The sequence below is a fragment of the Carex rostrata genome, chromosome 5, assembly GCF_964058835.1.
Source record: "Carex rostrata chromosome 5, lpCarRost1.2, whole genome shotgun sequence".
NCBI lineage: Eukaryota > Viridiplantae > Streptophyta > Magnoliopsida > Poales > Cyperaceae > Carex > Carex rostrata.
In genome coordinates this window covers 3,388,431-3,412,356 of record NC_135922.1, presented here as the reverse complement: position 1 = coordinate 3,412,356, position 23,926 = coordinate 3,388,431, and the positions used below count along the sequence as shown (strand labels likewise).

Here is a 23,926-nt window from a genome sequence, read left to right as displayed (position 1 = left end):
ACCTTCATTCAATAACATGCTCAGTTTGGGGGAGCGGCAAGCAGGTGATGAACCCTACCTTAAGAAACTCATCATAAATAAATGCCCTAAATTATGGAAAGTAACTATTCCACAAAAGGTTGAGGTGTTGGAGGTAAATGCATGTGGTTGTCAAGAAATCAAGTTCTCCTCACCCTCTGAACTTAAAAGCCTTTCAATCTCTAATTGTAGAGAGTTGAACACTATTTATTACAAAAGTGGCTGGGACTTACCTTTTCTTGGGAGGATTTCACTTTCTGGATGCCCTAATTTGACGATGCTCCCGGCCATCCCCCAAGAACTTAAGCAGCTAGATATAGCAGATTGTGGCTTTCAAGAAATCAACTTCTCGTCACTGTCTAAACTTCAAGAGATTTCGATTTTTAATTGTAGAGAGCTTGTCTCAATTTATTACAAAATTGGGGACTTAACTTCTCTTGAGAATATTTCACTTTCTGGATGCCCCAATTTGTCAATGCTCTCGACCATCCCCCAAGAACTTAAGGAGTTGTATATAGAAGATTGTGGCTTTCAAGAAATCAACTTTTCATCACTATCTAAACTTCAAAAGCTTTCGATTTTTAGTTGTAGAGAGCTTGTCTCAATTTATTACAAAATTGGGGACTTACCTTTTCTTGAGAGTATTTTACTTTCTGGATGCCCCAAATTATTGATATTCTCGACCATCCTGGAAGAAATGAAGCAAATGGATAAAAGAAATAGTGGTGTTCATTCTAATATTCAAAATGTCTCTAACTATAGAGAGTTTATCCCACCTTCTCTGGGGAGATCTAGAGTGTCGCTATTTAATTGCCCCAAATTAAGGATTTTCTCAGCCATCCCAGCTGTAGAACTTGATATGCTGAAGATAATCAACTGCGGTATTCGTGAAATCATTTTACCATCAAGATGTAAGCTGTTCGAAATCCATAACTGTCTGGAGCTAATTTCAGTTCATTGGAGGGATGGGGACTCGAGTTCTCTTCCGCTAGTAAAATTTGTTGATTGCCCGCAGTTGAAACTGCTAAAGTTTCCCAAAGAAGTTGAAGTACTGAAAATAAATTCTTGCGGTACTCGTGAAATATTTTTTTCCTCACAATCTAAGGTGCGGAGTGTTGATATCTATGGCTGTCCAGAGCTGGTCTTGGTTCATTGGATGGATGGGGACGTACCATTTCTCAAGGACCTCCTTTTTGAGGGTTGTCCTGAGCTCATATCACTTCCATTTCTGCAAGGAGATGTCCCATTACTTGAGAAATTTTCCATTAAATCTTGCCCCCAATTTCACAACATTTTAACTATTCCATATCAACTGAAAGAATTAAAGATTGTTGAGTGCTGTTTTCCTGAAATCCGCCTTTTGCTACAATCCAAGCTTCAGCGCTTAATCATCCATGAGTGTGCAAACCTTACTGCAATTAAAGGGTTGCAGGTGCAGTTCCCTATGGGTGATGTGTCACACCCCATGATGGAGATGGTTGATATTCGTAATTGCCCCAGAATGGATTTTGGTAACCAGGGAAACAGCTACTTCTATCAGGTAAAGGAACTCTGTCTCAACAGTACCCCCCCAGCTCTCTCCCCCCCCCCCACCCCCCCAAACCCCAACCAACCCACACACAGTGACAATTTTATTAATATCCCATTGTAATTATTTTTGCAACAGAGAGTTGAGAGGTCTAATTTGGCATAGTTAGGATATCAATGATCTGTTCCCACAAGTAACACATGGAAGAGTGGCGAGCAAGTCTAAAAGGTATTGGTTTCTTCCTTTATTCTTAAGTTAACACAAAACTCAATTTATGTGTTCAATTACTTGAAAATTTTCTGGCACATAAAACTACTCTACAGCGAAATACAAATATACTCACTAAAAGTAAGAACAGGGAAAATAAACCTCCAAGACCAATTGCTAATAAGTGTAAAATTTCATTAACTAATTTCTTTGGGTTTTTTTTTCTCTCTTTTAGGTGGTGGATAAACTGCTCATGACCTTCGTTTGATTGGGGTGGTTGATTGGCAGTCGGTATTGGTTTAGTAGAAATACCCTCAATTCTTAAAATTAGAAGGTATGATACTTAACACAGCTCATATATTTTTGTTCCAGACTTGTATTTTAATTATTTACAATGTAAATGTTGTGAATTGTTAAATTTGTCCATATACTGAATATTGTATTGTGAATATGATGAATATGATTTCTGACACATTAGATGGTTAATAAGGTGGAACCTTTACTTTGATTAGAGGAGTTTAATCTTGCTGATTTGTTTCAGCCCGTTATTTTTTTAGTAATGCGTTTTTAAGTAGTGGGTTTTCGAAATGATAAATTTTTTTTTTCAATAAGTGTTGTACCAGCTATATATTTTGTTGCTACAAAGCATTTTGAATTTCTGGTATTTGCTCATACATTCTCCAAGACCTGACTTGTGAAATTATCAAAACTTAGAAGGTCTATCTTTATAAATTGCATAATTGTGGAAAATACTTCTTGTCAGAGGGGCTTATCCACAAGTTTTCCTCCAATTCTGGCCTCATATTACCATTGGTGATTGTCCTCTGATGAAAAACCAGTGCCAAAGAAACAGCATCACTTACTAATAGCAGACCCAACCAATACCAAAACCAGTACCAACTATCTTCGGTAAATTTTCTGGAATTCCATGCTTGACCCTAAAAAATATAACCCAAGTTGCAGAATAAGACCAAAAAAAAAAAAAATGAACAAGAAAAGGAGATTATTTCCAATGCTATAATATATTTGGTAGTTACAAGACCAAACAACTTGTATTATACCTGCATGTCATGTCTAATTTTCATTGGCAGTTGATTGACAGCCAATGAGATCGATGATAGAGAAGCTAAACTGAAAAGTGCTAAACGGTAAAGTGGTGAACAGAGAAATACAAAGTTGCCTTGTAAGTGGTTACAATCCCCTTACTCTTATTCTTTTACATGTTTTTCAATTTGTTTGTGCATCTTGCTTGTTTATCTTGTTGGATTTACGTTTTGGAGGAATTTAGATATATGCCCATGAGCCCATCATATCTTGTTTAATTACACATTTTTCCATTCAAAATTGAAAATTAGTTATTTACCCATCTAAATATAACTATTTTATTAATATACCATTATTTTTTTTTTCACTAAAATGTTTAATGTAATATTAATAAAATATCTAGTTGACAATTTTGCCCCTTACTTTAAATTCCTTTTTGTACAGAGAAATTTGACAAACTAAAAATCCAAAATTTGAAAGTTTTAGCTCCTCTTACTTTATCTCCCTTTAGTACTCATAATCTAATTTGTCACAGACATATCTCCAATACATGTTGTTCTCATTTTGATGTTATTCTAGTACCCGTTTTATATGCACAGACATGCACCTTTTTCATTTCTCAAGTTTCTCAAGTTAAACATTTTTCCATTTTGTATTATTATGGTACTGAAATTTCATATCTACTCATTTCACAGCACTTACTATATCAGTACAAATCAATTTTCATATATTCCAGCTTTTCTGATCTACTGAAATGATGAGTAGATTATTCAACCAAACAGTTTTGCCATATTACCAGAATACCAGAAAACTGAAATGAGGACCGTGTGGGATGGAGGGGGGTTGATCCTTGAGAGAAGATAGCTCTTCTCATAGCTCGGTGAGATCATATACTCTCCATTATCTATTTTATTGTGGTCTATGGCAATCTCAACCATAGCAGTTGATTAACAGCCCCCAAGATGATAGAGAAGCTAAACTGGAATGTGCTGAGAAAGAAAGTGCCAAACGGTAAAGTGGTGAACAAGGAAGGGCTGGATCAACTTAAATTGTAATCCTCTTTTACTTGTTTTTAAATTTGTTTGTGCATATTTCTTGTTTATCTTGTTGGATTTAGGTTTTACCATTGGTTGCCAATCAAGCCAAAACAGTTCAAATTTTTGTTGAGGCAAAGTTACAATAATAGTATAATACTAGGTTTTCTTCTGTTGGATTAATCCAAGCTGAACAACAAATCACTTTGAAGAGGTATTTAATGTAGATTTATCTAATCAAAATTTGTGGCTTACTTGTAGGCTCTTCAATGTCATATTAACAGAGAAATTTGGATTCACAAATTCTGGATGACATGGTAGCTGGATAGCATCGACATTACCAGTACATTTCTAATTTTGTTCTAAAGAGTGATAATTGCAAAAACAATGCCTGTGATTATTTTCCTGTGGTAACATTTGATAGACAAAAAGACCGCGACAACTCCAACAAAAGTACCCTCAAATTTATTTACAATTTTTCTTTTTACTTGGGATTCTATTGTTGTGGTAACAACCTAGCTCGGATCCAAAACTGTGGACATTTGGGTATAAGGGTTAATCCGTAATTATATTGTTTTATTGGCTCTGTTTCTTAATAACTTTAGCTCTGTGATGGAAGCAGGGCTTCATGTTGGAATTCTGTCATTTTATGGGCCTATTTGTAATTTTCCATTAAGTGTAATGTGGTGTGAATAAGTATTAACTTGGCTGTATTAATTGATGTTTTTGGCACTGGTGATGCAGTACAATGCTAATAAACTGTTCTGTTCTTAGATTGAATGTGGGACTGAATCAGAAAGAGCAGTTTCTTAGTTTCGTTTACTGTCCTTTTTATGATTCATAGTTGTACAAAATTAGAACTCTGGTTCGAATTCAATCCAGTTTTTTATTCAATCATTAGTATCTTTTCCTTTTGTCTTCAGATAGGATGTGTTCTGCGCTTTTGTTTAGTTTCAGGAAAGGTTACAATAATACCAGGTTTTATGTTAACGTTTTATTGGATTAGTCCAAGCTGTAATGAAAATTAACTTGAAGAGGTATTAAATGTAGATTTTATATAGTCTAAATTTTATGGCTTGCTCGTATGCTCTTCAATGTCATATGAGAGAAATTTGGTTCATAAGTTGTTGATGACATGGCAGTTGGATTTGAACAAGTGCCAATAAATTTTGTGTTTTTGTTCCAAAAGGTGATACTTGCGCAAACAATGCCTTAGCAGCCCAAAAAGATGTCTCGTTTAAGCCCAACTAAAAGCTTTTCCGGACAACTGTTTTAAAATAAATCCAACGTAGCAACATTTCACAGCAATTGATGAATTTTGGGCCTAAGTGCCATTCTGTAATTGGATTATTGATGGGCCTACACAAAGACGATGACAAAGACGGGAAGAAATGTTCTTTTTAAGTAGCAATCAAGCACCATTTATGTTGAAGCAGGGCTTAATGTTGCACGCTTACATGCCAATGACAAAGGAGAGAGGCCGGAATAGCTTCGCTTACACGCTTGGCCTAGTAGTGTCCCCGTTGACGGTGGCCATCGAAGACCCCACAAAATATTGTGTCTTCTAGCCACCTAAATCCCTGTGCAACACAGTGCCTTTCGTAAATATAGTTTATATGCGGCACATGCTTTTTTATTTTTTTATGGGAGGGAAGTTGCAACTTTTTAATTTTCAGGCCCATGAATCTGATCATATCCAAAATTTAATAGGAAGAATTATTTGATAATTTTTTCTAATAATGTAGAGAATAAAATATTCAAATTGTGCCCTACTCAAAAAGAAAAGAAAAAAAAAAGCAAGGGCCATTTCTATATGATGAATTAACTTAGCATTTGACGGTCATCGTACTCAAATTTAAGTTTGATAGCTTTCGTTTTCGTCCGATCCGATTTAAAATCACTGTGCATCGCTTCAATATTTGTATGAGTCCATTTCAATATTCGTGCAAACCTAATGCACACGGATCCTAAAGCAGATCGGAGGAAAGAAAAATTCATCAAACTCAAATTTAAGTATGATGAGGGTCGGATACATGGATCCTAAAGCGGATCGGAGGAAAGTAAAATCCATCAAACTCAACTTAGAGGATGATGGGCGTCGGACTCAAATTTGATGAAAACAAAAAAGATCTTCAAATGCAAAGACAAATTGGAATTTTTTTGCGTGCTTGCATTATTTGAAGAAATTAAAAGGTTCATATTATTCGTTAAGATCATAAACAATTGTTTATAGTTTATACAACAAGGTATGTGCTGCATGAACCAACCATATATAATAGTATTGTAAAATCATATCTACTAATTGCGTAAGTTGGAAATTAATTATCTTAAACATGAAGTGATAATAAAATCAGTTCATATTAAAGTAATTAAGTTTTTTAAAGTATTACTGTGGAAATATTTTATAATTACTAATAGTGAGTATTACTGTGAAAATATTTTAAACATGAAGTGAGTATCTTAAACATTTTCTTATATTATCTTTTCCACTTTGTATTAAAATTAACTTAAAGTCGCTTATTTAACCGTTTTACTTTATATGAAAGTAATTCGAAAATTCATAAATTATCCATGTAAACAATTCACTCGTGAAGTAGATAGATTTTAACAGTTTAGATTTGTCATTTGAAGTTGATCTGATATAATTTAGAGTACAATGTGTAGGGGTATTCATTAGGTCCGGTTCAATCGGTTTTAAACCGAACCGACAAAGCTCGGATTAAATGGTTCGGTTTTTCTAGTTAAATGAATCGGCTCGGTCATATTTAAAAACCGATTTAATTGATTGGTTTGACTTAGAATTTTTAAAACCGATTAGACCGAAATTTTTATACCGGTCTCTCGTCTGAACCAAAAATGTGAAAAAATTCAAAAATTACGACTTCATGTATATTGCTTGGTTCAGTATAAAACCGATTGGACCGAACCAAACTCAATTTTTAAATTCATCTTAAAAAATTAAAAATTAACAACATAATGTTTATTTTTATGATTAATCTTCTTATTTCGGTTTAACTGATTAAACCAAAATTTAGATCAATTTGTTCTGCTCGGTTTTAATTTGATTGATAAGTTTATTTCGATCGATTCAGTTGTATTTTTTAAATCCAAATAAAATTTGTGTTTGCCTATTTTAATTTGTATTTTACCGAACTGAATCAATGAACGTACACCCCGTCAGTGCCGGAATCAATGAACGTAACCCAATCTTTTGTTTTTGAATCAGGATCGTTCGATTTTAATCCGTCGCTTGAGATTACTTCGCTATTCAAATTCATCTCTAGAGGTGTGTGCACTCCAATTCAAGTAGATTATCTCAAATTCGAATCGGATGTCCCGATTAAAAATCCAATCTTTGAGTTACTTCACTGGATCTGAACTCATCGTGAGTGCTTGGGTTTTTCACTGAACACAAGCATTTGGACCCACATTCCGATGCATTGGTTATTTATTAATTATTGCTTAGTTGGAGTTCCATTTTTATCCATATTTTGATTCGATCATTTTGTAAATTTCCATAGAATTGGGCTAGTCAAGCTAATTGAATTTTTCTGTAACTTGCTTTTTCGAATTAATAATTAATTAAATAATTTGTTCATGCATCATACTCGCTACAACAGATCAGACTTTCTGCGACCAGTTTTTCGATGATGTTACCGGTCGCTGAAATCCCGGTTGCTATAAGCATTGTCACAGATACTCTTCCGATGACGTCACCGGTAGTTGAAAGACGTCATCCGATCGCAGATAGTTTTTATGTGATCAATTTTTTTTGGTAGATGTTGTTTTTTACTGATGTTAGAAAAAATTATTTGCAACCAAAAATAACGATATCCGTCTAATATTTGATCGAATATTCGTATCCATCTAATATTCGATCTAATCCATATCTGTATCCATCTAATATTCGATCTATACATGTATTCAAAAAATAAAAATAAATACATATATAGTTTTACCACTATACGTTTTCACCCATGCATGAATGAACAATATTATATATTTATATAAACAAATGCAATGTAATTTTCTATGTAATTTATATATGTGGGTCCAAATAGCCATTTAAGCGCATTTAAGTGCAGCTTTTAGTACAAATAGTAATGTGGGTGGGGACTTGAAACTTAATTTCATCACATGATTGGTCTGGCAACAGGAAAAAAAAATAATAGCCGTTCTAATATTACAAAGAAACGGATATGAATTATTCCTGTCGCCGACCCGCAGCATGATTTCCTATGCAGGGCTTGCCACAGTGAAAGTCTTCTTACCAGTCAAGTAAAGAAGTGAAAGTCTAGTCGAGTAGGAACTGAGAGACTGAAAGTGAAGAGAGACCTAGTTTCAATTCAGATTCAATGTATAATCAAAATTTAATTATATTTCAATATACATAATTAAAATTTTAATATTATAAACATGCACTATAGCAGAACGGTTATTCTGCGACTGGTATCAGCGGCCGGTGCTGACGCCGATTGCAGATGTTCCATTTATCCAAAAATATTGTTTTTCAGTGACCATAATCAAATTTCTTTTGAGGAGACACAACAGTTTATCATGTTTCTTTTTCAGATGTGCATGTTATTATTTTTCATTACTTATTTTTATCTCGACGCTGGATTTCACCTAAGCTAATGATAATATGGCCCTACGCAATTTATTTCTTGATTCAAGTTGCTGACCACTTTTGTCAGACTAATTAATCATTTGATAGTCTCACAGTCATTGTCCATTTTAAACAAAATTATTCTGATGTCAACCGCATTATGGCATAAGTGACAATTGAGGCTATGGTAATTTGCAAAAGTGTGGATGAATTCATACTATAGATTCATATTTTTATTTTTGAAAATTCAAATAATCAATATGATTTATTCAACATGATTTTTATTGGTTCGTTTGAATGATTCAAAAATAGAACTAACCTTGGATTAACTCCACTGAGTTAATTGTTCAATTCAATTTGATTTTCACTTAGCAAATGCTAATGGCCCTATGCAAACTATATTACTTGAGGATTCAACTTGCCAACCATTTTGTCAGACTAATCAATTGACAATACTTTCACAGTCATTATCAATCAATTTCAAAATATTTTATTTTTATGTCTATCGTATTATGACATGAATGTTTGGGTATGAAAACGGAGTGGATATTATCGGATAAGTATTTGATTCGTATTTAGAAGTTAGATACAAATATTTTATGTCCGAATATTTGTGTAGATACGAATATGGATATAGGTTCTAATTTTAGATATATTATATAGTTTAATATATGTTATGAAAAAATTATATTATATGTTCACTATAATAATTAGATAAATATTAAACTTTGGTATTTTTTGTAATAATATTTATATACATTTTATTATATATCTAATTCATATCCATATCCGATCTGTATTCATCGAATATTCGATCTATATATGTATTCAAAAAATAAAAACAAATACATATATGGTTTTACCACTATCCGTTTTCACCCATGCATGAATAAACATTATATATTTATATAAACAGATGCAATGTAATTTTATATGTAATTTATATATCATTTACAAATAGCCATGTGGGTCCAAATAGCCATTTAAGCGCATTTAAGTGCAGCTTTTAGTACAAATAGTAATGTGGGTGGGGACTTGAAACTTAATTTCATCACATGATTGGTCTGGCAACAGAAAAAAAAAAAAAAAAAAACAATAATAGACGTTGTAATTACAAAGAAACGGATATGAATTATACTTGTCTCCGACCTGCAGCATGATTTAGTTCAAACAATAATAGACGTTGTAATTACAAACAATAATAGACGTGGGTGGGGGCTTGCCACAGTGAAAGTTTTCTTACCAGTCAAATAAAGAAGTGAAAGTCTAGTGTAGGAACTGAGAGACTGAAAGTGAAGAGAGAGCTAGTTTCAATTCAGATTCAATGTATAATCAAAATTTAATTATATTTCAATATACATAATTAAAATTTTAATACTATAGACGTCATGTTGTACCTTTATAAATAATTTACGGTAATTTTTTAAACCTACATTTTTATCATAAAATTTAACATTCTTCTCATTTTATATAGATTAGTATTCTCGGTCAATATTTTAATAAACTAATGCAATTTAACACTATTTTTATTTATTTCTTTGATGGTCCAATTATATACTAAAAAATAAAGAAGGGTACTTGACAATTAATTGTATAAAAATTTAATTGTTAGTTTATATGTTTATTCAATAACATACTTACTAATCAGGGACTGTATAATTAAGAAAATTGAGATCGAGGGCTAATAGTATAAAATAATTGTAATTTTTTTTCTTTTAAAGAACAAAACTAAAAAAAAATCAATATATAGGGAGATACTTATAATTAGCATCCGTTCCGCACTATTTACTTCAGCTACTGTTACTATATTTATTGAGTGAGTCTATGGTACTATGCATATTACGGGTTGGTTCGTGCTACGGTTCAATATTCGAGTTTTCAAAATTCTAATGGTCGATCCGAACCGTTCATCTTGTTCTCCATATTAATATGTATTTGGAGACCAAATTTTACATTTTTTGAAATTTATTTACTATTTTTTTAGATTTATTGAAAATCACTGTTTTTGGATGGTCCAGAATTTTCAGATCAAGTGATTTTTTAAATATCTAAAAAAATAGTAAAAAAATTTCAAAAAATGTAAAATTTGGTCTCCAAACACATATTAATATGGAGAACAAGATGAACAGTTTGGATCAACCATTAGGATTTTGAAAACTCGAATATTGAACCGTAGCACGGACCAACCCGTGATATGCATAGTACCATAAACTCACTCATATTTATTTGATAATTTTTTTAAAATTAATTGTGAATATAGTCAAAATAACCATTGTCAATTAATTTATGAGCTCTCTTCAAAAAAAGAAGAAAAAAAGAATTAACCTACGTACATACAAACTTGCAATTGCATTTGACACGGGCAATGTAATTAATCAGGGGCGGACCCACCTGGTTCCAAGGGGGCAGCTGCCTCTCGTCCTGGATCTTGAGTTTTAGTGGAAAACATGACATTTCGATCGACTTTGCCTCTTCTTAAATTTTTTGTTTGCCCCCCCCCCCCCCCCCCCCTCTGAATGTTTGATTTATAATTCGGGTTAAATGTAGGGTTAAAATTAAATTAAAATAATTTTTTTGAATTATGATTGGTAATTTAAATTATAGATTAGAGAAATATAAATTACAAGTTAGAGTATTGAAAAATATATGTTAAAACATTATTTTTTTTTGCTTCCTCTGACGAAAATCCTGAATCTAACCCTTAAATTAATATATGAATTAATTTTACTTAGATTTATCCAACTTGACGACACTAGTGGCTGCTGCATCTTCTTGATTATGGGGACATTATTATTGTTATCATTATTTCTATTAAATTGCTAGTCTGGCTAATCAAGATTTTGTTATGACACTAGTACAAAAAACCCCTTCACTGACTGTTCAAATACCCCTACACCAACTGTTATAGCGGCGTCAGTAAAGCCAGCGCCAGTGAAAGTTACCATACACTGACTGTTAAAAAATAGTCAGTGTAGGCAGCCAACAGTGACTGTTTTTAAAAACAGTCGGTGTAGGCAGCCAACACTGACTGTTTTTAAAAACAGTCGGTGTTGGCTGCCTACACTGACTGTTTTCAAAAAGAGTCGGTGTTGGCAGCCTACACTGACTGTTTTTAAAAAGAGTCGGTGTTGGCAGCCTACAGTGACTGTTTTTAAAAACAGTCGGTGTTGACAGCCTACAGTGACTATTAAAAAACAGTCAGTGTACATCCTAAAAACAGTCGGTATTGGCGTAAAAATTTTGGCATAGTTTTGCTTATATCGGGGCTAGCCTCCATATTTTTGCTAGCCATATATATTAATATACAACATTCATTGACATTAAATAAAATATCATCCAAATAACGTAGACAACATAAACAAAAGACAACGTAATTTAATAACATAACATATTCATTTACAAAAAACCACACTATACTTACAATGGAAGGTGTTAAACTAAACCCCAATAAACCCATGCACCAAATTGCCTTGTTATTGTGATACTATGGCCAAACATAAAACCCTAAATTTGAAAATCATCAAGGAAAGGTTCTATATATAAGGCTGAATTGCAGATATGTCAAGTCCATTGCTACTGTGCTAAAGAATAGTTTAAAATTTCCCATCTCAGCATACCTACAACAAAATTAAAAAATGAGAAGAAAAGGAGAAATTAAGAAAAATATAAGGCTGTTAGAGAACTGAAATAATTGCCTATCTTTATGGGAACAATAATCATACTGTTTTGAGTTATCTTTTTATAGTTTTGGTAGGAGTATCCCCTACCTGAGGAGATCCCAGCTGAGCAATTTTTTTTTTTGGGCCTGCCTTAGATTCACGGGGTCTTTGAGATTCGTGCCAGATTAAAATAAACAGTCCAGATCTCATTCTACCAGGTCATGTACGTGACTGGATCTGAATACCTTCTGGTAGTATGCTGAACAATAAGTTACATGACACTTACAAAATGACTCTTACACACCAATGCTAAGTCTTTACATATATATGATTTTTTAAACCTTATTAAAATATGGATGATACCTCGTTATGATTTGGTAAATTTGTTCTCTCCTTTTGTAGAAACCTTTAGTAATAAATAGGACTAACCATGCTAAATTAAACTATGCACTTACCAAACATTGCAAGGGTTTTGTCATTTTTTATCTAAACTCAAGCAGCAAATAATATAAAAAAATTCACAAACAAACCTCAATATCTCTTTAGCAACTCGCACTTCCTTTGTCATATGAACTGAATAAGCTAATTGGCGGTACCAAAGTGAGAGTGTTTCTAATATATAAAGGTTAAATGAATAATAAGTATAATTACAGTAACCACTTAAAGGTCAAGCCCTTGCTGGTATAATACTAGAAGTAAATAAAGGCCAAATCAAATAAGTTTACTTCAATCCTCTAAACTAGGCTAAACTAGGCCAAATCAAATACGTATGATATGGTGGGGTCAGGTACATATCAGTACCAAAATCATGACATTTATTTAATCAAATCAACCCCTCAAAATTGAAACTGGTACCGAACAGTACCGGTTTGGATTTCCTTAAAATTGAAATTACCAATTTGCAGTCAAAAATACTTCACAATTTCTCAGATTTTAATGGATAACAAGCACACAACTCCATGCAGCAACTTCGTGAGTAGTGCCAGAAGTCAGAACCTATGCAAGGTGAACAATAAATTCAAATGAGAGAGCTCTATTTAGAAACATATATTATACAAAAGATTACAATCAAATTAATACCAGAAATATGAGAACCATATTAAAATGTACCAGCTTCAAGTCAGGTCAGCCTGGTATTATACATTTATGATACTAAATGGGAGATACCTCGATAATGGAAAAGATGTGTATACAATCTTTTAATCTAGAATTGAGCTTGTATTTTAGTCCAAATGCCACTCAAGCCTCAAACTTTTACAATATTAGTCTCAATCAACCAATTAAACACAAACAATACAATTAACTGGTATCTACAGGTAACACTGACTGACTGCAATTTCAACCACGAATTAAAACCAAAAGAAACAAATTGAAAATCAGAAAAAACACATAAATTGAATGAAAAAACAGATTGAAAATTAGAAAGAGAGAAGAGTTATAAAATGAATCTAACAAAGAGATCGGAGAGGAATTGTGAGAGAGAGAGCGACAAACACATCAAAAAATCGCAGAAATACTGCTAGCTCACCCCTATCACGTCCAGAATTGCGTCCAGAACTGCGTCCAGAATTGGTCCCCGTTAGCGGCAACGACGCCTGAGGCGAGCAAGCGACGGTGGAAGGAAGCGGACTCCGTGAGAGAGAGCAAGCGGCGGCGGAGGGCTGAGTGGCGGGAGAGAGAGTGATGAGTGGCGAGAGAGAGAGAGAACGATGAGGGATACGCGGTTTTAAGCTGGGTGGGGAGTGCTTCGCGGCTTAGGGTATGTGCTCGGGGCCAATGTTTCACGGCTTAGGGAGGTGAGAGGAGGGTTTTGAAGGAGATATGCTTCGCGGATTTTAGAATGGAAATCAAAATTAGAAGGGATGGTTCGCGGCTGATCGAAATTTTAAGTTTCACACGCGGGAAATGAAATTCACAGCAGCGCTCATCGAAAAATCACCGACGGTTTTGCAAAAACAGTCGGTATTATTTATAAACACTGACGGTTTTGCTAAAACAGTCAGTGTTGATGTTCAACACTGACGGTTTTGAAAAACAGTCAGTGTTGGTAATCAACACTGACGCTTTAAAAACAGTCAGTGTTGATAACCAACACCGACGCTTTAAAAAACGTCAGTGTTGGTGGCCTACACCGACTGTTTTTTAAAAATAGTCAGTGTTAATTGCCTACACCGACTGTTTTTTTTAAAAACAGTCAGTGTTGGTACAAACACCAACTGTTTTTTTTTTAACTTGTCTCATGCTATATTTTTTGTATGAATATATTCTATCATCCTAATTAAACTTTAGTTGCTTTGTGTTGAGATGCATGTTTGTTGGGTGATACATTATTAATTAAGATATAAATAGTTGGTATATATTTATTAAAATATGTATAATTTGACTTTTAAGTACGAACGATATTTTGCAATGAACATTGCATTTGTTTACATTTACTCAAGGACAGTTCTTGCTTACATCTAGATATATTTCACACAAAAATGACAAGTCAAACGTTTAAAAATGTTATTCGATGAAAAGTTAATTTTTTTTATTAATTGAGCTAAATTTGATACGTGTCATATTTATTCAATAAAAATGGACAAATTTCTTAATTACTTGTACACATTTCTTGCATGGTTGATGCAATGATTTTTAAATTTCTTGTATGATTTTTTTATGAATTTTTTTTATTACTTCATGCAATTCATAAATTTCTTGCATGTTAATCAACCTCTGACTTTATTAATGTGTTTCAATTAAAAACAATAATTTATGATCCACGTAACAAATTTCTATCAAATAATAAGAGTAATTATTTAAGCCATTTTAACTTAAGAAGTAACCAAATATGCCCTTTATACATGGCTCATGTACGTGGGATACTGGGATCAGACAGAAAATTTGGTGCTGGCTTAACATATGCTCTCTGTTTTGCTTGTGTTTAACATAATTTCAATTGTTGCCTTCCCTTTAGGGTGAATCCAATTTTTTCTACAATAAATATATACACAACATTAGAATAATTTTATACAAAATTTGAAGTTAGAATTAAATTGAATTTAGAATTATGTACCTTAATTTATGCAAAATTCATATATGCAACATGCATGTAATGCTATATAATTTAATGTGTCAAAATTATTTAACAATTTATTTTTGAATTTACAATTTAAATTTACAAAATTCTAAGTTTCTAATTAACATATTTTTATTTTTATTTTCTTCAACATAAACTATATTATCATATTATTTATTTATGTACACACTTTCTTAACAACTAATCAAAGTTTAAAAATATATTATAAATTTTGGAAGACTTAATTGTATTGTAAAATATCCACAAATTAATTAATTGGATTCCCTTATCAAATTTGTCAATGAAAGCAAAAACCCGGTTGAAATCACATTTCATATAATGAACTAGTGATTTTCTTTAGGATTCTCCGTCTTCTTCTATTATCTTGTGATTATTAAATTCGTATTTGTAAAAACTTGAAAGATTTTAAGTTTTAACTTGATATTATTAAATAAATTGACGTATTACATGTGTTCAATGAAATGTTCAAAATAAAATAATATATTTTTAATTATGATATTTGAAAAAAAAATAAAGAAAAAAAATGTAAAATAAAATGAACAAACAGTCAACACTGACTGTTTTTAAAGGGTCAGTATTCCTACTCAGCACCGACTCTTCCCAAAAACAGTCAGTGTTGACACCAACACCGACTCTTTTGAAAAACAGTCAGTGTTGACACCAACACCGACTCTTTTGAAAAACAGTCAGTGTTGAGCACAAACACTGACTCTTTTTAAAGAGTCGGTATTTCTACTCAACACTGACTCTTTTTAAAAACAGTCAGTGTTGGTGATCAACACTGACTGCTTTTCAAAAGAGTCGGTGTTCGTGTCAACACTGACTGTTTTTCAAAAGAGTCAGTGTTGATCACCAACACTGACTGTTTTTAAAGCGTCAGAGTTGGTAATCAACACTGACTCTTGAAAAACAGTCAGTGTTGGTGTTCAACACTGACTCTTTGTTAAAAAACAGTCAGTGTTGATAACCAACACTGACTGTTTATAAAGCGTCAGTGTTGAACAACAATGCTGACTGTTATTTAATAAAAGAGTCAGTGTAGTGTGAGCAACACTGATGCTTTGCTTAAAACAGTCGGTGATTAAGGGTCGGTGAAGGGGTTTTTTGTACTAGTGTGACTAGTTCATACTATGAATGATTGATTACCTTTCATATACCTTGTCCAATTTTTAACAAACTGTAACAATGATATTTTAGTCTGTGTGTTTTATTTCAAATTTAAATACTTGGATGATAGATGTGCCGAGTGTCATTATTGGGATACGTGTTGGATGGATGCATTTTCATACACAGATCTACTAAAAATTGATCTTACTGATACATACCTTTACCTATTAAGAATTGACTTTACTCTATCTTTATTCGTTAACGAAACAGTAGCGGGTGAATAACAAATAAATCTAATTTAATAATTAATGTTATTATATTTTATAAATAGAACATTAAAAATCATTCATTCACACATATACAATCATATTGCTAATAAAAAATTCAAATGTGTAATCAATTTGAACTAATTTATTTTTTTATAAATGAAAATAATATAAAAATACGAATATCTAATCTTCAAACAAATTCAATTATTTAATTAAACATGCAAATGAATGTAATATGTCTAACATTTTTCTTATAACAAAAAGATACACTGAATAACATAAGCACATCACCAATATTGCTCAAACATTATCATACGAAAGATCATGCAAATTTTTTTTACCATCACTAATTATTGCTCTAACATTATCATAGAATTATTTTTTATATAATTATGCTATAGGGTAATGAGTACGAAATAACCTTAACCCGTACCCTTACCAATTTAGCTAATGAAAAACAAATCTTTACTTATACCTATCTTATCCAATATGATACGGATAGGGTAAACAGTTAAAAGGGTATCATGCACTGACACTCCTAAAGTGGAATGACAACTAATTTAAATTATTTGTCAATATATATATATATAGATGAGGGTTCCGATGCCTCATTTTGTTTCATACCTCATGTTTTATATTTCATTTTCAAAGTCCAAATTGTCGATCCGAACCGTTCAACAAAATATTTATACTAAAATATGCATGGAGATGAAATTTTATATTTTTTTGCTATTTTTTAAGATAGGTACTAAATCAAAAATTATAAAATTTCATCCCTAACCATATTTTAGTATGGATATCATGTTGAACGGTTCGGATTGATAATTTAGACTTTGAATATGAAGAAAATTAAGATATAAAATATGAGGTATGATGAGGTATAAAAAAAATGAAGCATTGGAACCCACCTCATATAGATATATATATATATTGACCGGTGAAAATAGTTAATATTAACGACAATATATCAGCTTTAGTTTTTAAATTGGATATTTGATTATGAAAATTAGTTGTTGGTAGATATTTATTTATATTTTTGCTTAGAGTTGTAGATATATATTTTGTGAGATAGTTTCAACTACCTACTGAGATATTTTTTTGCGGAAAGAGTGAGACCATTCATTTTGTGAGATACTTCTTTGCTTAATTTCCACGTCTTCTAGCCAAGTAACCACCCAGAAAACAGAGAGAGAGAGAGAGAGAGATAGAGAGAGTTTCAATTCAATTCAATGGCGTCCGGATTGTTTTCTTCCATCCAATCCCTCTCCACAAAACTCATTGAGGCCATGCGTGGCACCACTTCCCCTGATACCGGTCGAAACAAAAGTGTTAGAGAGGATTTGGAGAAGCTGAGTCGGATGCTTGTGAGGATCCAGGCTGTTCAACAGGACGCTGAAGAGAGGTAGATTCATGACTGCTCTGTTCGTCTCTGGTTGGCGGAGCTGAGAGGTGTGGCCTACCAAGCGGAGGATGTGCTGGACGAGTTCTATTACGAGGTGCTCAGATCCATCGTGGAGAGCGGAGATGCTGCTATTGAGGCCTACCATAGGGACAGGGGTATGCTTTTAATTGATCTTTTGGTACCTTTTGCCTTTTTAACTGTATAATTTGGTACTTTAATTATTGCATACAAGATGTTCGATAAAATGTCCGATGACTATTTCATCGTTGTATGGAAACCTAGCAAAATTCAGCGCACTTCTTTGTACTACTGGCTCTCATGTGTGTATGCTGACTCGTGTGAGTTGAGTTGTTTTCTATTTATCTTTACTGGCATATTGCCAAAGTGGTACCAGAATAAGATACAGCTCAAATTGTCACACTTTTCGTATCCCCATTGCCTAAAAAAGGTTATCTGTGTGGAATTTAACCACATACACTCCATCCAAACCAACATGAAAAAAAAACAGAAAACCTAAATAAATCCTTGAGGTATCCCTTGTGTTAATTTTTATTGAATTCACAAGGAATTTGTAATATATATATGAGATGGGCTATGGTTAGTTGCGAAGCAAAACGATTATTTTTTACTTCACCCTCATATTTTTCAATTTTAAAGTTCAAAACGTTGATCTGAACAGCTCAACATGATCTCCATATTGAAATGTGCTTGGAGACCAAATTTTACATTTTTTGGAATTTTTTTACTATTTATTAATCCACTTTGAAAATCGCCGATCCGGTGGTCCAGAAATTTTTACTGTTCATACGGATTTTCAGATTTTCAAAGTGGTTTAATAAATAGTAAAAAACATTTCAAAAAATGTAAAATTTAGTTTCCAAGCATATTTTATTATGAAGAACATGTTGGAAGGTTCGAATCGGCTATTTGAACTTTAAAAATGAAGATATTGCGTGGAAGTATAAACGTGTTTTACTTCGCAATTCACCGTAGCCCATCTCTCTCTCTCTCTCTATATATATATATTGAGTTAAACATGGGAAATAAGAGAAAGATTGATATACAATTCAACAGGGACTAAGGGAAAATTTGCCAAGATGCACACATCATCCTCCGTTGCTTCTTATACATTTAGTATTACAAAGGTTGTGATTCCAGATGGCATGGCAGAAAAGATCAAGGGTATAACAGAAAGTTTTCAAGAGATTTCAAAAGCCCGTAGGGATCTTCATTTGAGGGAGGAGGATGGGACCCGGCTGGTTATTGGTACACAAATCCGGCCACCAACCAGCTCTCATGTGGATGAGAGAGCTATTTTTGGTAGAGAGAAGGAGAAGGAGAATATCATTAGCGTCCTCAACCCTTTAAATGATCCACAATTTACGGTTCTTCCAATTATTGGGATGGGCGGGTTGGGCAAGACCACGCTTGCTCAACTCGTTTACAATGACTTCAAGTTCTTGCAGTTGTTTGACAAGAGAGCTTGGGTGTCAGTCTCTGAGAATTTTGACCTAGTATGCCTGACTAGAGCAATAATTGAATCAGTGAGTGACAACCCTTGTGAGTTTTCTGAGCTAAGCAAACTCCAAGATGTTCTCAAGGAAAAGATAAGAGGTATTGGTTTGTTTCTTGTGCTAGACGATGTGTGGAATGAAAATACAGAACTGTGGGAACACTTTCAGGTTGCTTTTAAAGGTGGTAAAACGGTAAAAATATTGACAACAACCCGGAATACCTCGGTTGCTCAAATCATGCAGACAACATCTCCTATTCAGTTGGATTCCTTACCTAATCAAAGCTGTTGGTCTCTGTTCAAGCATTTTGCTTTTGACAATGGAGAGACAAGTGAAAATGGAAAATTGCTTGAGATTGGTTATGATATTGTCAAGAAGTGCAGAGGCTCCCCTCTGGTTACCAAGGTGCTAGGAGGCATTCTCCGGTATGATATGGATGAAGAGAAATGGAGAGAAGTTTTGGAAAGTGATATATCCGAAATAGATGAGAGTGGCAAAATTTTTACCCCATTGCAGTTAAGTTACCAGAAATTGCCGTTACATCTCAAACCATGCTTTGTTTATTTAGCCATGTTTCCAAAAGGTAAACACATTGATAAAGACCATTTGGTTAGGCTCTGGATGGCGCAAGGTTACATTAATAGCAATTCAAGAACTAAGAAAACATTAGAAGAAATAGGAAGTGAGTACTTGAATGAATTGCAAGGCAGATCACTCATTGATTTCTGGGATTACAAAATGTGCTACGTTCATGATTTAATACATGATCTAGCAAGATCCATTTCTCAAAGGACAAACCAGCCTGTTTTAGAGACTGACAATCTATGGAATAGTTCATACAAAATAACCCACCTATACTTAACAGAGAAACATGAATTGTTAGATTTTCTAGCATCCTGCAACAATAAGGTTATTCGAACATATGTAAGGGAATTCCCAAGAAACTACATAGATGATTCTGCCATTTTCTCTAAAATTACTTATGTGCGAGCTCTTCAGTTGTGGAATTGTATGCTACCAGACACACTCAACACATTGAAGCACTTGCGTTACCTTTCTATTGAAAATGATCGGATAGAAAGTCTGCCTGACTCTTTATGTCTTCTTTACCACCTTCAAAGTTTGGATATAAATTGCCATAATATTCCAAAGTTACCTGAAAATATCAAATCCCTTATTAACCTTCGGTTTCTACGGTTGTCTACTGGTGAAGTCAAGCAGTTACCTGAATCCATATCCCTACTTCACAATCTGGATACATTATCCATAGAATTCTGTAGCAAACTCAAAAAGTTGCCCAGGAGCATAGAGCAGTTAACAAACCTACGTGTTCTAAAACTATTTGAGTATTCTATAGGTAACCTGTTATCTGGAATTGGAAAATTAACAAATCTTATAACTTTAAGTGGGCACTTTAAAGTCATGGGAAGTGACATGATCCAGGGGTTGGGAGAATTAAGGGATATGAATAGGCTTAGTGGGCTGATGTCCATCTCAGGGCTAAAAAATGTTGGTAATATCGAGTACTCTAGGAAGGCCAATCTTGTATCGAAACCAAATCTACACAAGTTAATTCTAAACTTTGAGGTAGATAATGGTGCTCGCAAAATCTTTTTGCAAAATAAATACCAAGGTCCAGTTTTCTTTATAGTTGTCAGTTCAAGTACCAATGCAAAGAATGAGAATGATGAAAAGATACAGGAAGGTGTACTTGAGAGCCTCCAACCTCATGGTAACCTTGCAGAGCTTGTAATATTAAATTATGGAGGAAGTGGAGTTCCTCCTTGGCTGCTTGATCCATCATTAATGTCCAAGCTAACAACTCTAACTCTGAAATTCCGAAGGGAGCTTCTTTTCATGCCACCATTCTTGGGTCAACTGCTACATCTCAAATATTTCAAAATATACTGGAGTGGTGGCTCAGAGATTCTATTTGCAAATTATTCACCCAAGCAGCGTGCTGGAGTTAGTTTTTCGTCACATGACCCTTCATTCAATAACATGCTCAATTTGGGGGAGTGGCAAGCAGGTGATGAACCCGGCCTTAAGAAACTCATCATAAAGAAATGCCCTAAATTATGGAAAATAACTATTCCAGAAAAGGTTGAGGTGTTTGAGGTAAATGGATGTGGTTGTCAAGAAATCGAGTTCTCTTCACACTCTGAACTTAAAAGGCTTTCAATCTCTAATTTTAGAAAGTTGATCACTATTTATTACAAAAGTGGGGACTTACCTTTTCTTGAGAGTATTTCACTTTCTGGATGCCCCAAATTATTAATATTCTCAGCCATCCTGGAAGAAATGAAGCAGATGGATAAAAGAAATAGTGGTTTTCAATCTGAGATTCAAAATGGCTCTGACTATAGAGAGTTTATCCCCCGTTCTATGGGGAGAGTGTCTCTATTTAATTGCCCAAAATTAAGGATTTTCTCAGCCATCCCAGCTATAGAACTTGATACACTGGAGATAATCAACTGCGGTATTCATGAAATCATTTTACCATCAAGATGTAAGCTGTTGGAAATCCATAACTGTCCAGAGCTAATTTCAGTTCATTGGAGGGATGGGGACTCAAGTTCTCTTCCGCTAGTAAATTTTTTTGATTGCCCGCAGTTGAAACTCCTAAAAATTCCAAAAGAAGTCAATGTACTACAAATAACATCTTGCGGTACTCATGAAATTTTTTTTCTCTCACAATCTAAGGTGCAGAGTGTTGATATATGTGGTTGTCTAGAACTGTTCACAGTTCATTGGATGGATGGGGACGTACCATTTCTGAAGGACCTCTTTTTTGAGGATTGTCCTAAGCTCATATCACTTCAATTTCTACAAGGAGATCTCCCATTACTTGAGAAATTTACAATTATATCTTGTCCTCAATTTCACGAGGTTTTAACTATTCCATATCAACTGAAAGCATTAAAGATAGTTGACTGTTGTTTTCCTGAAATCCACCTTTTGCCACAATCCAACCTTCGGCAATTATTCATCGGTGAGTGTGCAAACCTTACTGCAATTAAAGGGTTGCAGGGGCAGTTCCCTACGGGTGATGTGTCACACCCCATGATGGAGATGGTTTTAATTTATAAATGCCCCAGAATGGATTTTGGTACCCACGGAAACATCTACTTCTATTATCAGGTGAAGGATCTCCATCTCAACACACACACACACACACACACACACTTAGTGACCATTTGATTAATATCCCATTGTAATTCCTTTTGCAACAGAGAGTTCAGAGGTCTAATTTGGAATAGTTAGGATATCAATGATCTCATCTCATAAGCAACACATGGAAGGGTGGCGAGCAAGTCTAAAAGCTATTGGTTTCTTCCTGCATTCTTAAGGTAACACAAAACTCAATTTATGTATTCAGTTACATGCAAATTTTCTGGTACATAAAACTACACTGCAGTGAAAGAAAAATAAACTCGCTAAAAGTAAGAACAGGAAAAATAAACCTCCAAGATCATGAATTATACAAAAAAAAAGTGTTACTTTGTCAAGATACAACAATGCCACAAGCTAAAGTAACAATCCAATTGCTAATAAGTATAAAATTTCTTTTAACTATTTTCTTTGGATTTTTTTTTATCTCTTTTAGGTGGCGGATTAACTGCTCATGACCTAGGTCTGATTGGGGTGGTTGATTGGCAGTCTGTATTGGTTTAGTAGAAATACCCCCTTATCTTAAAATTAGAAGGTATGATACTTAACACAGCTCTTATATTTGTGTTCCAGAGTTGTTTTTAATTATTTAAAATGTAAATGTTGTGACTTGTTAAATTTGTTCATATACTGAATATTGTAGTGTGAATATTAATTTGATATCTGACACATTAGATGGTTAATAAGGGTGAATTTTTACTTTGATTTGAGGAGCTTAATTGGCTGAATTGTTTCAGCTTGCCATTTTTTTAGTTATGGGTTTTCGAAATGATAAATCTGTTTTTTCAATAAACTTTGTACCAGATTTATATTTTGTTCCTACAAAGCATTTTCAATTTATGGTATTTGCTGATACAATCTCCATGAACTGAATTGTGAAATTTTCGAAACTTAGAAGGTCTATTTTTATAAATTGCAAATTGTGGAAAATAATTCTTGTCAGAGGGGCTTAAAGCCTATAATTCAGTTATAATAATTGTGTGTGTTGGGAGGTTTTCATGGCCTGATGAAACTGAAACTGTGTTGTAGGAACATAAGCATCTCTTCTGCTACTGAAAACCTCCAATTCGGGCCTCTTATTATCATTGGTGATTGGCCTCTGATGAGTGACAACATCACTTACTATGAGGTCTGGGCACAACACTAAAAAATATACATATATTAGATTATTTAGAAGCTAGAGACACTTGAATATATTTATTAATAGCAGATCCAACCAGTAACAAAACCAGTACCAACTATCTTGGGTAAATTTTCTGGAATTCCATGCCTAAGCCTAAAAATTTAA

At 33.6% G+C, this 23,926-nt stretch overlaps 2 protein-coding genes and 1 long non-coding RNA gene across 3 annotated transcripts in view; 2 read left to right on the top strand and 1 right to left on the bottom strand.

Annotated features, from left to right (window-relative positions):
- The first annotated feature begins 251 nt into the window (after window positions 1-251).
- On the top strand, window positions 252-1,795 carry LOC144554228 (protein SUPPRESSOR OF npr1-1, CONSTITUTIVE 1-like). Its single transcript, XM_078302554.1, has 2 exons — window positions 252-1,558; window positions 1,685-1,795. Exons 1-2 carry the CDS (start codon window positions 296-298, stop codon window positions 1,709-1,711), a joined length of 1,290 nt encoding a protein of 429 aa, XP_078158680.1. The 5' UTR covers window positions 252-295; the 3' UTR covers window positions 1,712-1,795.
- Window positions 1,796-11,797: 10,002 nt separating this feature from the next.
- LOC144554235 (uncharacterized) lies at window positions 11,798-12,766 on the bottom strand. Its single transcript, XR_013511580.1, has 2 exons — window positions 12,627-12,766; window positions 11,798-12,054 (listed from the first exon to the last, which is right to left on the bottom strand). It is a non-coding gene; the product is annotated as an uncharacterized LOC144554235 (long non-coding RNA).
- Window positions 12,767-19,042: 6,276 nt separating this feature from the next.
- Window positions 19,043-23,926, top strand: part of LOC144554225 (putative disease resistance RPP13-like protein 1) — a 55,617-nt gene continuing 50,733 nt past the window's right edge. Inside the window, exons 1-3 of the mRNA XM_078302550.1 lie at window positions 19,043-22,608; window positions 22,701-22,817; window positions 23,075-23,173. Of these exons, the coding sequence (XP_078158676.1) occupies window positions 19,051-22,608; window positions 22,701-22,727 (3,585 nt within the window). The 5' untranslated portion in view covers window positions 19,043-19,050 and the 3' untranslated portion in view covers window positions 22,728-22,817; window positions 23,075-23,173. The remainder of the gene's footprint in view (window positions 22,609-22,700; window positions 22,818-23,074; window positions 23,174-23,926) is intronic.

Coding starts and splice junctions, on each gene's coding strand:
- LOC144554228 (XM_078302554.1), top strand. CDS start 296: ATGCTCCCGGCCATCCCCCAAGAACTTAAGCAGCTAGATATAGCAGAT. Junction 1,559..1,684: donor GAAACAGCTACTTCTATCAG/GTAAAGGAACTC, acceptor TTTTTGCAACAG/AGAGTTGAGAGGTCTAATTT.